The sequence below is a fragment of the Macaca fascicularis genome, chromosome 15, assembly GCF_037993035.2.
Source record: "Macaca fascicularis isolate 582-1 chromosome 15, T2T-MFA8v1.1".
Taxonomy (NCBI): Eukaryota; Metazoa; Chordata; class Mammalia; order Primates; family Cercopithecidae; genus Macaca; species Macaca fascicularis.
This window is the reverse complement of record NC_088389.1, coordinates 91,924,861-91,939,627: the sequence shown is the minus strand read 5'-3', so window position 1 is coordinate 91,939,627 and position 14,767 is coordinate 91,924,861. Positions and strand designations below refer to the sequence as shown.

At 39.6% G+C, this 14,767-nt stretch overlaps 1 protein-coding gene across 15 annotated transcripts in view; it reads left to right on the top strand.

The window, feature by feature from the left end:
- Positions 1 to 14,767, top strand: part of KDM4C (lysine demethylase 4C) — a 417,412-nt gene that overhangs the window by 333,270 nt on the left and 69,375 nt on the right. For 9 of the 15 annotated variants that reach the window (XR_012424704.1, XR_010581570.1, XR_012424702.1 and 6 more), the window contains 2 exons: positions 12,964 to 13,149; positions 14,659 to 14,760. Coding sequence is in view for 9 of the 15 variants with exons in the window: in XM_074017507.1 (XP_073873608.1) it covers positions 12,964 to 13,149; positions 14,659 to 14,760 (288 nt within the window). In the remaining 6 variants the exon portion in view is untranslated. The remainder of the gene's footprint in view (positions 1 to 12,963; positions 13,150 to 14,658; positions 14,761 to 14,767) is intronic. The other 6 variants (XR_010581569.1, XR_012424700.1, XM_074017509.1 and 3 more) reach the window with 1 other exon arrangement.

The window sequence follows — 14,767 nt, the reverse complement described above, 5'->3', positions numbered from 1 at the left end:
GATCTTCTGTTGAGTTCATGAATATTTCAAATGAACCTGACCAGGTGACTCTTTCTTTTGAGGCTCTCGAATGGTTTTCAGTGGAAACTTTCTTTTGTCACTGTCATATGAATGGCTTTAACCCAGTACAAGTCCAGAGTGGAGGTCTGAATTCACTTGGGAGAGAGGTGAAAACTATGTGGAAGATTTTGGCCAACTGGATAAACATAGGCAATAAAAGAAAAAAAAGAGATTTCGGCAAACTTTACACAAGTCTGGTAATAGAATACAATAATTTTTCCACTCTGTTACTATAGAATTTTTTTTCACTAAAACACTTTATACTTAAAATCATTTAAACAAAGAGTTTTTTCCTCTAGGAAATGGCAGAAATACACATTCCCTGTACTTTAAGAAATATATTTGGGCACAGATGTCTAGTTTCTTATCTTTTGTTAAGAGTTACATAGATGTGTGATTTTAGTGAATGTATTTATAAAAAATAATTTACTAAACATGGCTACAAAAACAAAATACTTCAAAGTCCTGGCTGAAAACCCTGAATCTGACAAGTATATTTTTTTTCTCTCCGCAAAAATAAATCTGAGAAGCATAGACTGAGAATATTAAGTTAAACCTTGGCCATCACACTTGCCATGAAAATGGGAAGCAAGGGTTGAAGAACGAACACATCAGCCTGAGACTGGGAAGACATGGGCAGGAAAAGTCACATGGTGCTGAGGCAGGCTCGACCAGGGAACCTGGTAGAGATTAGGTTGAGAAGAAGGGAGAAGAGTTGGTGATGCTTGTCCTGACACAGGTCTCAGACCCTGGGCTCAGCACGTGCTTCTCTGTACTGTTTCCTGAAGTGTTATTTGTTTAACATCACTTACTTTTTGTCCTTTTTTCATATATACCCCTGATAACTGGGGTGATCTGATTTTTTTTTTTTTTTTTTTTTTTTAACCCCATGTGGATCTTATACTCAAGCTCTTTTGCCTTTTGCATTGGCAAACTGAAAAGAACTGATGTATTATTACATTGTGTTGTGGATCTTATACCCAAGCTCTTCGGCCTTTTGTGTTGGCAAACTGAAAAGAACTGATGTATTATTACATTCTGCTGTTTCTTTTTTATTTTTTCTTCTTCATTTTTAAAAGAAAATAGTAGGAATGACTGTGTTCGTGATGCCTTTTTTTGTTTAGAGAGCACTTCTGTATCCATTATTCCATTAATGACCACAGTAATCCTCTGAAGTACAGCTGTGGAACCTGAGGTTCAGAGGGACATGGTAACCGGCATCTTAGTGGGAGAGCTGGGACTCCTACGCACTCTCCTTTACTCTGCCAGGTGAGGGTGAGGGTATTGAGTTAGCCTGAAAATCTGCTTTGATGGCAGTGAGCGTATCATGAACCCCAAGTGTTACCCTTATTACAAAAAACTAGAGGCCTTGAACTCTTCTTTCTCTGTCCTCATTTTGCATTAATCTGACCAGGGTTGTTTGGATAGGATTCCAGAGAAAGATGTTTATCTTCATAATTTATCACTGAAAACTACCACTTTGGCCTCACAGTTGAAGCACTAAAATATATATATACTTACACTTAGAAGCACTTTGTCTTTCACTGCCGTGAAGCTTGCTGGGCATTTCTTCCGTGGGCTTCCTACTGATCCATAGGCACCTGTAGAGAAACGGAGGTATAGGAATTCCAGGATGGACTGGGTAATCTTCGTCTTTCAAAAAAGTCCTGGAGATGATAGAAGACCACACTTCGGTTTTATGATTGCCAGTGAGCCAGAACATAAGCAGTACACGTCTTTTAGAGGATGAATGTGTTCTTGCACACATCTGCTTGGATAATTGTTCTGTTTGAAGAGACCTTATAGAAATGGAATTTTTAAATATTGAGGAAATTCCATTAAGAAATAGAGGGAGAATGGAAAGTGCATTATAAAAGTCATGCCAAGAATAAGTAAAGTGTGGCCTAGCATCCACAAAATATTTACTTTTGATTGAAATGAACTTTTAAAAGTTAATGTTCTCACTCTTTGGCTAAAGAGTTAATTGCTGGGCTTGTCCAATATCTGTTTGGAGTCAGTCATCCAATTTTTCATGATAGAAAAAAACATTATAGGTAATGTAGATGGAGTAGTGTTACTTCCATGAAGACTGTGTGCATGTTTGCATTTACCTTACTCCTCTGTTATGGCCACCCCTCTTTTGAGAACCTGTTAATGGCTAACAAGAAACACAGGAAAATGAAGGGTAGAGCATTGTGTTGTTGATTCATTGTGAGAGTGAATCTGCCAGTTCTGAGTCTGAAACAATATGACGAATAAAATAACTCTAAAGATAATCAGGGTTTATGCTCCATCTTTTTTCATTATTATAAAAATAGTAAAATAATAACACGAAAAAAGAAAGAGGAAAACTCAAGCTTCCCCTAATTACACCATGATGTTCTTCATTTTTGCTTATTCATTTTATCTCTGTCACATATGTTTATTGTTACTGTATTCATGTAACTTATAATCCATGCTTCTCATTTGGCATTGGATGGTCAGCATTTTTTATTGTTCTTCATCTGGGTTTTTTTGTGTTTGTGTCTTGGACTCCTTTGGCAGTTTTTGGTAAAGCGTATGGACCTCTTCTCAGAAAAATACTTTCAAGTATTTAAAATACACAGGATTACAGCGGAAACAATTATATTGAAGTACGGTTATTAAAATATTGTAAAAATTAATTTGTACTGCAGCGGTCTATTAATGCATTAAGTAAGAAGATGTACTTAGTTGTATAATGTCTAAGTAATTATAAGCATAAATATTTTGAAACCATCTGTGGATCTGAAGGTAGAGGGGAGGGAAGTTGAGGAATTTCATGCCCCATGACTGGTATTGTCTAGGTGAAAGAAGAGGCACGACTGTCTTTAGAATGTGAGGACTTTAGTTCTGATTAAAGAGAAGTAATGTTTTAAAACAGATTTATTGAAGGATAAGAGCAGCATTATTTACCTTTTCCTGTGTATCAGGTGCTGTGCTAAACCTCTTATGTATGCTGTTTTTTTAAGGGCAGCTTCATGAGGAATAGGTGCTGTTACCATCTTTACCTATCCAGTGAAGCAACTAAGCTTGGAGAAGTGACCCATTGTTCTAATCACAAATAGATCACTGCAAAAATATTGACCATTTACTTGTTCTCAAAGGAAGTTGGCCTGGATAATCTAGAAGCAGTGTCCTGATGAGTAATACAGTGCAAAGCCACATGGTGGCAGGGTTAGGATTCAGGCTTTAACAGAGCCTGTTTTACTACCTTTTGTCCATTCCTTAAGTTGGGAAAGGGAAAAGGAATTTCTAAGTGACCTTAAGGGCCACTTAAGATTGGAAACACCAAATTTATCTCATCTAGAAGACAAATCCACAAACTCCTGCTGCATGATTTTTCTCCTGTAGCAACCATCTCAGATCCCTAACGTAGAGGAAGGTGGTGGTTGGGGGCTACAGGAGAAGGGATGGGCTCTGGACTGGACAGCCTGTGTCCTTACAGAGGAACCATATACTGAGTTAACTCTTCTCACGGCCGCAGTTGTCTCCCCTGAAAAGGCGCTTCCTCTGAAAGGTCACCTGGGACATGTCTGCACTGCATTGACTTTATAGCTTTTCATCACTGCTTCCTCAGTTTTATTTGGAGACACAGTGTGTGGGTATTTCGACTCAATCATAAATTTCCTCAATGTGGGCTGCTGATAGCATAATTGAAAGACAAGAAGCAAAGAGGTTGTGGCAGGTCACAGACAGAACAATTCATGGGTAACAGTTTCTAATAAGGGTCAGATGCACTCAGGGGCCTTGGGATAGCTTCTAGTGTTCAGAAAAGGAAGAATACCCCAGCGTAGCAGCTTGTGTAGTTATCAAAGAAAAATGATGAGATCTTTTTATTGTTCCTTTTCCCAACCACTGTAACCAAGGTAAGTATATATAGCAGGAATGTCTACAAAGGTTCATCTAAACTGTTAAAAAATGCCTGGGGGAAGTTGGACAGGATGGAGGTGCTTGAAACTCACTTGTGGGACACAATTTCTTTATTGCACACCCGTGAATCAGAGAGATCTTTACTGTTCCACCCCGGTCCTCATAAATGGATGTGTTTCGATAAATATACATGAAACAGATTTAAGGAACTATACACTCCTCTCTGAAAAAATGTCAGCAAACCACAACTGCAACCTTTCATGCTGTTGGATGTTTGCACTGCCCAAGAACAAATACTGCTAAGGATAATTAGTTCTTATCTTTGATGTATCCTGTTGTTGTTGTTGTTTTTTTCCTCAGATACCTTTAGGCCTTCAGGTCCAAGGCCAGAAATAAATAGAAAATGTGTACTAGTCTTTGCTTCCATAATGCCAATAGCAAATCATACCTGATATTCATAATAAATACAGATTTTTTTTTTTTTTTTTTTTGCTTGTTCTTGGAGCAATAGAGAGCTTGTAAGGCAGCCTTCCTAAATTGTGCCATATGGGAAAATTATGTGTCCTTTAATTTAACTAATGTGAATTCAATCATTAAAATATTACGGTTTCCAGCATGAATTCAGAGAGATCTAAAACTAGGTAAGTTGAATAGAGTTAAGAAATTCTTCTAAGTAATAAGTAATTAAACCAATCTGGGTAGATTTTTCTAGGGTGGAGAGCATATACATCAGTGACTCTAGCAGGGTACAGTTGTAGCAGAAAGGACAGAGTGACTTTTGTTAACCAAATAATTCAGTAATTCTGAGTTTAACTAATAAATGCTTTATCCAATGAGAGTAAGGATTTCTGTAAACAGTAATTTCAAATAATGAAATTTCCTTTAGGAAATAGATGCTCTTTAATAGGAACATAAAAAGAAATAAAAATGCAAATACAGAAGTACTTAGATAACACCTATTTTGTGGTTTAGGAGGCTTTCTTTCCCAACCCGTCAGCTGAAAGATGTTTAGTGGCACTTAAGTATTCAGAATAAAGCTCTCTATATGCTATCATTGTGTGCTCCTTTTGCCCTTTAAATTTGAAATAAAGGATAGAACCCAAACAGGCTATGAGAGAAGTAAAAATGGTAAGTGATCGATTTTTTTCAACATACATAACATCACTTATTTTGTGATTCATCAGCAAATGCTGCTGTATGCTAACAGCGAAGTGCTTCTTTCAACTTGAGATTTGTTTTGTTGCCTTTAATATTTAATTTCTTTGTAAATGCTCCTTTTATGTGTGTGTTTTCTGCACAGCACAGGTAGTTAAGTGCAGAGGGGAAGCACTATTTTCTGCTAAGAGGGCTCTAGGGAAAGGGCCAGGAAACATCCAGAGACTGGCCTGTTTCACCCACAGCCTTCTCACCCATTCACTTCTGTCTGTTTGGACCATGTTAATTTTGCAGTTTCAGTGACTTACCCTTATTCGTGTGCCAGGCTAGAGTTCCCAACCAGGTCTGTCTGAATTCACAGACAGACAACTAGGAAGTACTACATACTCCCTACTTGGGAGCCTAGAGGAGTATGGCAGTTGGTCGAGGTACTCCCCAGATACTTAGCTTGTATACTGTGACAGGTGCCTTTAATAAAAAGGCAGGTTAGAATTTGTCCCACTCTAAAGGAGCAAAAAGATGGACAAAGAGACATGCCTGACCAACAGGCATTTCCAGCTAAAGATGATGCTGATTTTCTGGGTTGTCTGTAGAATTGCTTGATTGCCTGAGGCTTAACGCAGAGCCACTCAGAGAATTATAATAAAATGGTAGTCCTAATTTCCACCTAAAAATTAGCTGCTACTAATAAGCGATAGTGAGTCTCTCACCTGGGCAAGTGAAGTTTGTGCCAGAGTACAGTCCAAGGCCTTTCAGGATCCCACCTTTTCAGCCTGCCATCCCTTGGCTGCGCTCATACTTCCTGACTCCGTTTTGCTCATGTTTTTTTTTTTTTTCCTTCTGAGCTTTGTTACTTCCATCTAGAATGTTTTTCCTCCTCCTTCATCCCACTCCTACATGCAGTGGCTGAAGCTGGCTAGTCCTTCAGGGTAAGCTCACAGTCTGCCTCTTCTTTATGGCTTTCTTAGTCCTTTAAAACCCTGCTGGGTAGCTTCTCTGAGCCATGAGGCAGGCCCTGGGTCCCTGCGGCTGCAGACTCAGCCCGTGTGCAGCGTGTCTGCCAGTAACCCTCCAGTGCAGCAGCTGACCTGGTGCTGACACACTGCACACAGCATCTAAACTCTGAGAAATTAATTACAGAAAACTTTGAGAGAAACCCTGTTTTTGCTTTATTATGAGTTCTTGGGAGCCATCAGGATGGAACTCATCCAGCTGTGTCTGGTCTCGGTGACTCTTGGCCTTCAGTTCAGAGTGGTGCAGAGGCCAGCTGCCTACACTCTCCTGCCACATCATGGGCTCCTCCATGACCTGAGTCATCAAAGTAGAGTCATACCTGCTTCCTTGTCCTGTATTTAGTGCCCCTCAGGTAGCTGTGATGAATTTCATCCTCTCCTGCCCCTCTTCCTAGATCTGCTCAGTAGAATGGTTTGAGGGCTGGGTGGGGGTAGGTAACCCAGTGAGGCTCACATGCTGCTTCGCCTTGCCCTGCCAGTCCAATCGTCTCTTAAATCTGTCAGTACTTTATCTTTCCTATTGTGATTATGGTTGTAAAGCTTTTGTTATAGCTATTTTTTATACCAAATTAAGCTCCTTAAATACAAGGATTGTATATCTTTTTCATTTTTCTACCTTTGCATTTTGCAAAATGATCGTACATAGAAGATATTTAGTAAGTACTGAAATGGCTGAAAGAGTGAAATAATACATTATATGCATTAAGGGAACAGTCATATAGTTAGTGGCTGTTTATGTGTACAGTCAGTGTTCTGCTACTTGGCTACTTGGCTTAAAAGGTGCTTCCGAAAGGATTCATACTTGATCTTCCTTGTGATGTATCTGTTGATCCAAAATAAAACAAAATATGACTGTGCTGTTGGCGTCGTACTTTTCACAAGTCATTTGTTAATTTGTCGGTTTGTGTCTGAACTGCCTTGGCCTTTCAAGTTCTAGAATTCTTTTGTGATTTTTATTTAACATTTTCTCAGTGCCAGCAGTGACTCATTAACCTTATTGTGAATACATGTAACCTTGTATCTGATCCCTGGCCAACTCTGTCCATTTTTTTAGCTCTGTCTCTTGGCCTAGCTGAGCTCATCCCACTGGCCTTTCCCCGCTACTTGACTTTTCTTAGCTTTCTCACCTTTTGCAGGGTGAATCTTACCAAACAAAAAGCCTTGAGATAAATGGCTTCTTATACCTTATTTATGATGAGGATTTAATTCAACACACTTGGCATTATGAGCCATTTATTTTAATGCTCTGAACTCGGAGTGCATAAGAAATAACTTTTTTTGGGAAGAGAGACAGAGGACTTACCATGTTATGACCAGTTGCCCAAGTAAACAGGATTTGTTTTATCATATCATTCATATGTGGATGAGGCTGCATATTAATTGCTGCCTCTCACAAAACAGCCCAAACCCTGTGGTGGCAGTGCACTGGGGACCTTGCTTTTCAATATCCTCCATTTCCTTCCTTCCCCAGCCACTCTTTAGCTGACTAGATAAATTGATTTCTCTTTATTAATCTACTCTCTCTTCTCCTTCTGAATCTCCCTCTCAAATGGCAGTTGTTCCATTCTGCATTTTATTGTGACTAGACTATCCTCCTTACTGTAGAACTCAGACTTCCCCCAGTGCTAGCCAGTATTGACACATGAGTGATTGACTTAATGAATACTAATGAGCAGAACATAAGTCTTACAGGTAGGGTTAAAAATCAAAGGATTCTATTACGAACCCTGTATTTAAGGACTTGGAGCAAACTGAAGGTTTTAGTCTCAATCCTTTGACTTCCCTGCAGCAATAGTGATGTCTGTTGAGCCAAACATTGTTCCCTGTTTGAGCTGGGAATGTTAACTTGCTGTGTGGTGCTTAGAAAAAGTGTCTTTAGGGGGCAAAAGGAAAAAGAAATTAGCTAATGTGTCATTATCATTAGCCTGTGACTTGATCACGAAACAACAATTAAAAAGCATTCACACCTGTTTTGGAATTACCTGCCTATTTGTGTAAGAAAAAAGAATCATAAAACTGGCAAAACAACAACAAAATAATGTCAGAAATCATATTAACAGGAAAAAGGGGAAGGAGATGTGCTTTGAACCTCCAGCTCCTTCACAGCTCATCATTTCTTGATGCCCTTTGCCAAGCTGGATGCTGAAGGAAATCTAATGATACACAAAGCCTCATTGCCAGATACTTCATTACTTCTGCAATCCATTAGTAGCCTTAATGGCCTATGCCACTGGAATAAGTATGGAAATCCAGTCCCCCAAGAAAGTACAGTGCTCTATAAATCACACTGGCCTGAGGATTCTCTCAGCCCTTGACACTGAAGAATAGGTGAAAAAAAATCATTGCACTTCCTTAACTCCCTTGTACTAGAAGCTGTCAGCATGAGTGACGCCTTTTCACTTTTTAACCCTGTAACCTCATGGTTCTCAAAGTGTAAGCTGTGGATCAACAGCATCAGTATCACTGGAAACTTGTTAAAAATGCAAATTCAGTGGCCCCACCCAGATGTGCTAGAACCTTGGGGCACAACAGAGCCACTTCTCTTCTTGACATCAGCCTTGCCAGAACTGTCCTGTCAGAGATACCCACTAACAGCTTTTGGCTGGGCGATCAGCGCCCTGGAATCCAGTGCTCTCTAACCTTCTTTCATTCCCTTCCCTACAGAACATACACTTTTCAATTTTCAGTTTTTCCAATTTTATTTTTTAATTTTATTATTTTATTTTTCAATTTTTATTTTTAATATATGTTTTTATACAGAAACTTCATTTATCTTGAGTTTGGGGTTGATTCAAGGTTTTTTTCCTACTTCCCTCTCTAGCCTTGACTCTCAGATGAGACAGGAGCTCTGCCCTGGCATATTATTTACTTTGGTTTTCTAGTAATTCTCATGGCTTTATTCTGAAGGCAAAATCAAGGCTGGGCGTGATGGCTTATGCCTGTAATCCCAACACTTTAGAAGGCCAAAGCAGGCAAATTGTTTGAGCTCAGGATTTTGAAATCCAGCCTGGGCAGCATGGCAAAACCCTGTCTCTAATATAAAATTTACAAAGAATTGTCAGTTTCTCAGTAGGCTAGGGATAGAGAAAACGTTAACTAGCCCACCTATTCTACAGCAGTGTTTACCAAATCTTAGTATGCATAAAGATTTTTTTTTCCCTTTTTTTGATACAGAGTCTCACTCTGTCACCCAGACTGGACCGCAGTGCTGTGATCTCAGCTCACTGCAACCTCTGCCTCCTGGCTTCAAGTGATTCTCCTGCCTCAGCTGCCTGAGTAGCTGGGATTATAGGTGCTCACCACAACACCTGGCTAATTTTTGTATTTTTAGTAGAGACGGGGTTTTGCCATGTTGGCCAGGCTGATCTTGAACTCCTGACCTCAGGTGATCCACCTGCCTCAGCCTCCCAAAGTACTGGGATTATAGGTGATTATGAGCCACCACTCCCAGCCTAAAGATCTTTAGAAACATCATGTTAAAAACATTCTGAGTGGCACTGTTTTTAAAATAATTACCTCATGTTGACCTGGGGTTTCTGCTTCTTTTAATTATGGATTCTTTTTTTTTTTTCCTTTTTTCTTGTTTTTCTTTTTTTATTGTGGATACTTGGTTTGGGGTGGCTCTGAGGCTTTGGGGCTGAGAATTATTCTTATTCCTTTGGTATCCTTTGCCTAAAGGATATTCTTTGCCAAACACTTATTTTGCATTAGTTCTTATCTTCTTTGGTTTCTCTGTTGGTTTAATTCCACCTGTTTCCCGTGATCTAGGAATTCCATAAATTTTCTGGTCCTCTGATGGCACTGTCTCTTATTTGTCAGTGCTGTTTTGGCTTCATCCTTTTTCCTACATAGTTATGTAGGGGTTGGGCCTGGATAGATGGTAGCAGGGATTGAGTGTACCACCTTGATCCAGTCCGTCTTTGCTTTTCTTAAAGCTTTCTTCCCTCTGTTGTCCCCAGGCATGATTCATTCATTGTACCATGCCTGTTCATATTATTCTAGTGCCAGGTAGCGGTTTGTTCACTTCTTTCATAGCACGTATTTTGTTGTAACATTCTTAAGTGCACATAGATGTCTTAAACCTACTAGATTCCATTCTGTAGCCCAGGTATCTGTAGGCATCAAATTCCAGAGATTTTTCTGCCAGGGTGGAAAAAAAACCATTTTAGCAACAAGCAAATGAAAATGGGGGTCTGAAATACTATGTTAACTGTCTTACAGGATGCATTCACAACGGCTCCCCTCATAGGTTTTATGGGGTTCTGTGTCTCTGCAAGAACCTATGTGATGTTTAAGTCTTCTCAACTCTGAATAAACATCTTGCAAAGCATTGAGTTGTAATAGTTTACTGTTAGGTTGACTTTCTAAGGAAACTGTGGTTCTGTCCTTAGAAGTCACCACTTCTGGTCCTCCTGGAATAGGGCAAGTCTCTCCTTAGATTCCAAGGATTGAATCCTCTCTGGGCTTAAGTGTATTCTGTCTTCTTACTCCTTTGGTGAGGAAGTTAATGGTGATGGAGGTTGGGAGATACCAATGCTTTAATTAGCTAAGTCACAACACTCTGTCCTACTCTTAAAAGATCTTATTTAATTAGGAAAATAAGACATCATTTCACCTTTTATATACCTGTCAATATCTTAACTTATTCAAACACTGACCTCTATGTTGTATAATTAGACTCTTAAAAGATTGAAAATGCCTAGGGCTCCTAATAGGAGTTTTTGCTTTTGTATCTGCCATCACATTTCAAGTATTTGGAACTGACAAAAAGATACCAAAATACTAAAAATTACGAACAATGTAATGAAACTGATAGCATGGATTTCTAAGAGATACCATGATAGAATATTAAATCGTGCTCTTAGGCAGATTATGATGTCTTTTTAGTTTTATGGTTCTCTCTGTCTGTGTATTTGTGTGTGTATATACATGTGTGTGATTTTTTATTTTTATTTTATTTTATTTATTTATTTATTTATGTTATTTTCATTGAGATGGAATCTTTCTTTGTCGCCCAGGCTGAGTGCAGTGGCACGATCTCCCCTCACGGCAAGCTCCACCTCCCGGGTTCACGCCATTCTCCTGCCTCAGCCTCCCGAGTAGCTGGGACTACAGGCGCCCGCCACCACGCCTGGCTAATTTTTTTTTGTTTTGTTTTATATTTTTAGTAGAGATGGGGTTTCACCGTGTTAGCCAGGATGGTCTCGATCTCCTGACCTCGTGATCTGCCTGCCTTGGCCTCCCAAAGTGCTGGGATTACAAGCATGCGCCACCGCGCCCAGCTGTGTGTGATTTTTTTAATCAGCTAAGCTGTATCCTCAATCTCCACTTAAAAATGCTTAATTATACATCGAATCTCGATGTATAAGGAAATCACATAAGTACTTAACGTGTAGGGTTCTTATGGGGACTAGTGAGAAGTAACACTTAGATCATGAAGGGCCTTTTATAAACTTTGCTCTTCCACCTAATGCTTTTCCTTTTTTTTTTTTTTGGGAATGACTTGGAGATAAAGAGAAACCTTTAATTATATGAAGGATATTAAGTACGGTGGTGGTGACATGAGATTCATGTTGTAAAGAATCATTCTGGCAGCTTTGGGGAAGACAAATGGAGATAGAATGAAATAAAGGATGGAGATACACGTTGAGAATCCATTAGGATGCTGGGCAAGACACTATGGACGGAGGCAGTGGCAGTTGGTATGGATGGTAGGGAGAGATCAGGGTAAGATTAAGAGACAGAATCTAAAAGATTAAGTCACTGATCAGATGTCAGGACATGAAGAGTTAGGAGTTAAATGCACATTGGTTCTTGCAAGTCTCTGATAAAATATTAGTTTTTAGAAGGGTTTGAGTTTAAGTACCTTTATTGTCCCAGGAAAGAAAATCTACCTGTAAAAGAAGAGCACCAACATTTGATCAGATTTCAGACCTTTTTTACTCTTCGGAATGAAAATTTGAGCTTTTGATCATTGTTTCTTCTGCTTTCCAGAGCTGACCCTGTGGTTTTCTACAGCCATTTTTTCCTAACCCTCGAGTATTTGTTCACAACTTACATTTAGTGAAGCTGTTTTTCTCTATCTCTCATAACAAATGTACTGATAATGTTTAGGGCTAATTGTATGCAATTTACTTTTTGAATTGTGGTAATCATTATTGCTGTTTTTATTTTCATCTTCTCTTCCGCAGGCATCATCAGCTATAGATATTCAACCAAATTATGCCCTTTGGGGTGATTTTCAATTTTCTCCCTTTGGGAGGCATATTTTTTTTGTCAGTCATGAAGGGTTCAGATTTGGATTATTAAACACTAGTTTCCACATTGGACCATTTAACACTTTACATTTCCTTGTCTTTGGAAAACTTAACTTGCCCCTATGCTGTTTGGGTGTTTTTGAAGACCACATCTAATTTATGAAAGAATGACCTGTCCTCCAAACCCATATTCTACTTCTTGTTGCATAGAAAGACCTGCAGTACAGGAGGGTAAAACAGAAGTAGCTTCAGCATTCATGGATTATTTATAGGAGCACCTCTGGGGTCTTTTCCTGAGCTCTGTGCCTACGGGAGTATGTGCAGAAGTGTTTGGCTTTCCTTGCTACAAGAAATAGTTAAACATATGTCTGGTAGTCTGTGACCATAGCAGTGTGCTGCTTTTAAAGTAAGTAGATTACGTTGCCACAGATGCTGTCACCACTAGGGCCCCTGGAGGGTCAGGACTTCTTGATGTAATCAGTTTTTTCTTTTTTTTATCTTTTCTAGTAGCTATTGTTCTGTAAATTGTGGGAACTGACTGGGTTACAGAACGTGAATTGATGTTCTTCTCTGTTTTAACCTTCCAGAAATGCATCTTCTGCAGACACCGGGTTAAGAGGGTCTCTGGAGCCTGCATCCAGTGTTCCTACGGTCGCTGCCCGGCCTCCTTCCATGTCACTTGTGCCCATGCTGCTGGGGTACTGATGGAGCCTGACGATTGGCCTTATGTGGTGAACATTACATGCTTTCGACATAAGGTCAACCCCAATGTGGTAAGACGTGCCCTCCCTTCCTCAGTGCTAGGACCGCGTCTGGATTTTCTCCTGTTTTAGACTACCTCCCAGACAAAATGTGCTTTATTCTGTAATATTACTCATTGTTGACATGTCTGGACCGTGAGTTCCTTGAGGGCGGGGATTGCACACTATTATTTACTGATATTTGCCTAGGACCTGTCAAGTGTCTGGTGCACACTAGACACAATAAATCTGTATGAGTTGAATGAGTGAATGAACAGATGAATGCAGAAAACTCTTCATGCCTGTTCTGGTGTTGGATCTATACACAGGGCTGCTGAGTTTAGTTGTACACATTGTGCACTGCCCATATCCAGGATGAGAGTGAAATCATTTCTGCGAGGGGATCACCACCTGAGATTATGTAGTGAACAGTCTATGAAACTGTACACTGTGGTCTTGGGATGTTGTTTTATCTCTTTTAGAAGAAACAAAGAGCAGCAGCACAGTCAAGGAAGAGGTAGGATGGCCAGGAGCTGTTGGGACTTTGCTGCCTGAGATGACATATGTGAGGGACAGCCTGGGGCTCTGGAAGGAGTGAGGATAGTCTCATAGAAAAAAATAGAAAAGTAGAGGAGAAATATAGAGAACAAATGTTTTTGAGCTTATTTCTGGGAAAAGTGTTTGCAAGCAAATAACATGAATTTAGCCATATTTCTGTTGACCTGTCCTTGGAGAATGAAATCTTTCCTCTGGTTTAAACACTTAGAAATATGCCAGTGTAGGGATAGTTGATATGTCTTTGTTAGCTTTCCATTTCACCATAATTGTTTTTGGCTACCAAATAGGAGGCTAAAGCATTGTCTAGATGCTCGGCTCTGCTAACTTGCCGCACTTTGTTTTCCCTGAGAGACTTGGCCACAGGCTATTAGCAGCCTAACATGCTTGTCCTATGTCCCTAATAACCTCTTGTGAGTGGCCTGCCAAGTCATCAGCATTGGCTTGTGGAGTCACACACAACAAATCTCCCAGCTCTTTGTAATGCTTTCAGCAATTTCCATTGACGTCTTGAGAGATATTTGATGTTTGTGGACTGGGGCTCTGTGCGGATGTGAGTGGATGCACAAATGTACAAAATGATGTCACCAACTGTCACATCTATTTTATTTGTCTTATTTTTTCATTGTTTCAGGTTCCAAGTTGCATATTCATTCATGCCTTTTCCATAGTTTCTTGAGTTGATGTCCTTTTGCTAAGAATAGTATTATGTATCCAGTAGAAAATACATTTTAGCAACTTTTAAAAAAATATAGTAATAACACCTTACATGACTGTGTGCAGTCAACAGGATTACCTCATTAGAGAATGTATATGAATGCATTTTGAGATGTGAACAAGTTCATGACCTCTGAAGTCAGAGTAGTTGGTGTTCACACTTAGATTCTGCCATTAACAGACTGTGCAACCCTGTGCAAGTTCTTATTTCTGAGCCTCAGCTTCGTCATCTGTAAAACATGGTATCCCACCTCACCATGTTGTTTTCAGTTCACAGCACAGAGTAAGCACTCAAAAAATGAAAGTTGTATTGCTACTACTACTTCTACTGCTGCTGCTGCTGGTGCTACAATCTTATGTGAACTGGGCCACGTGAGTA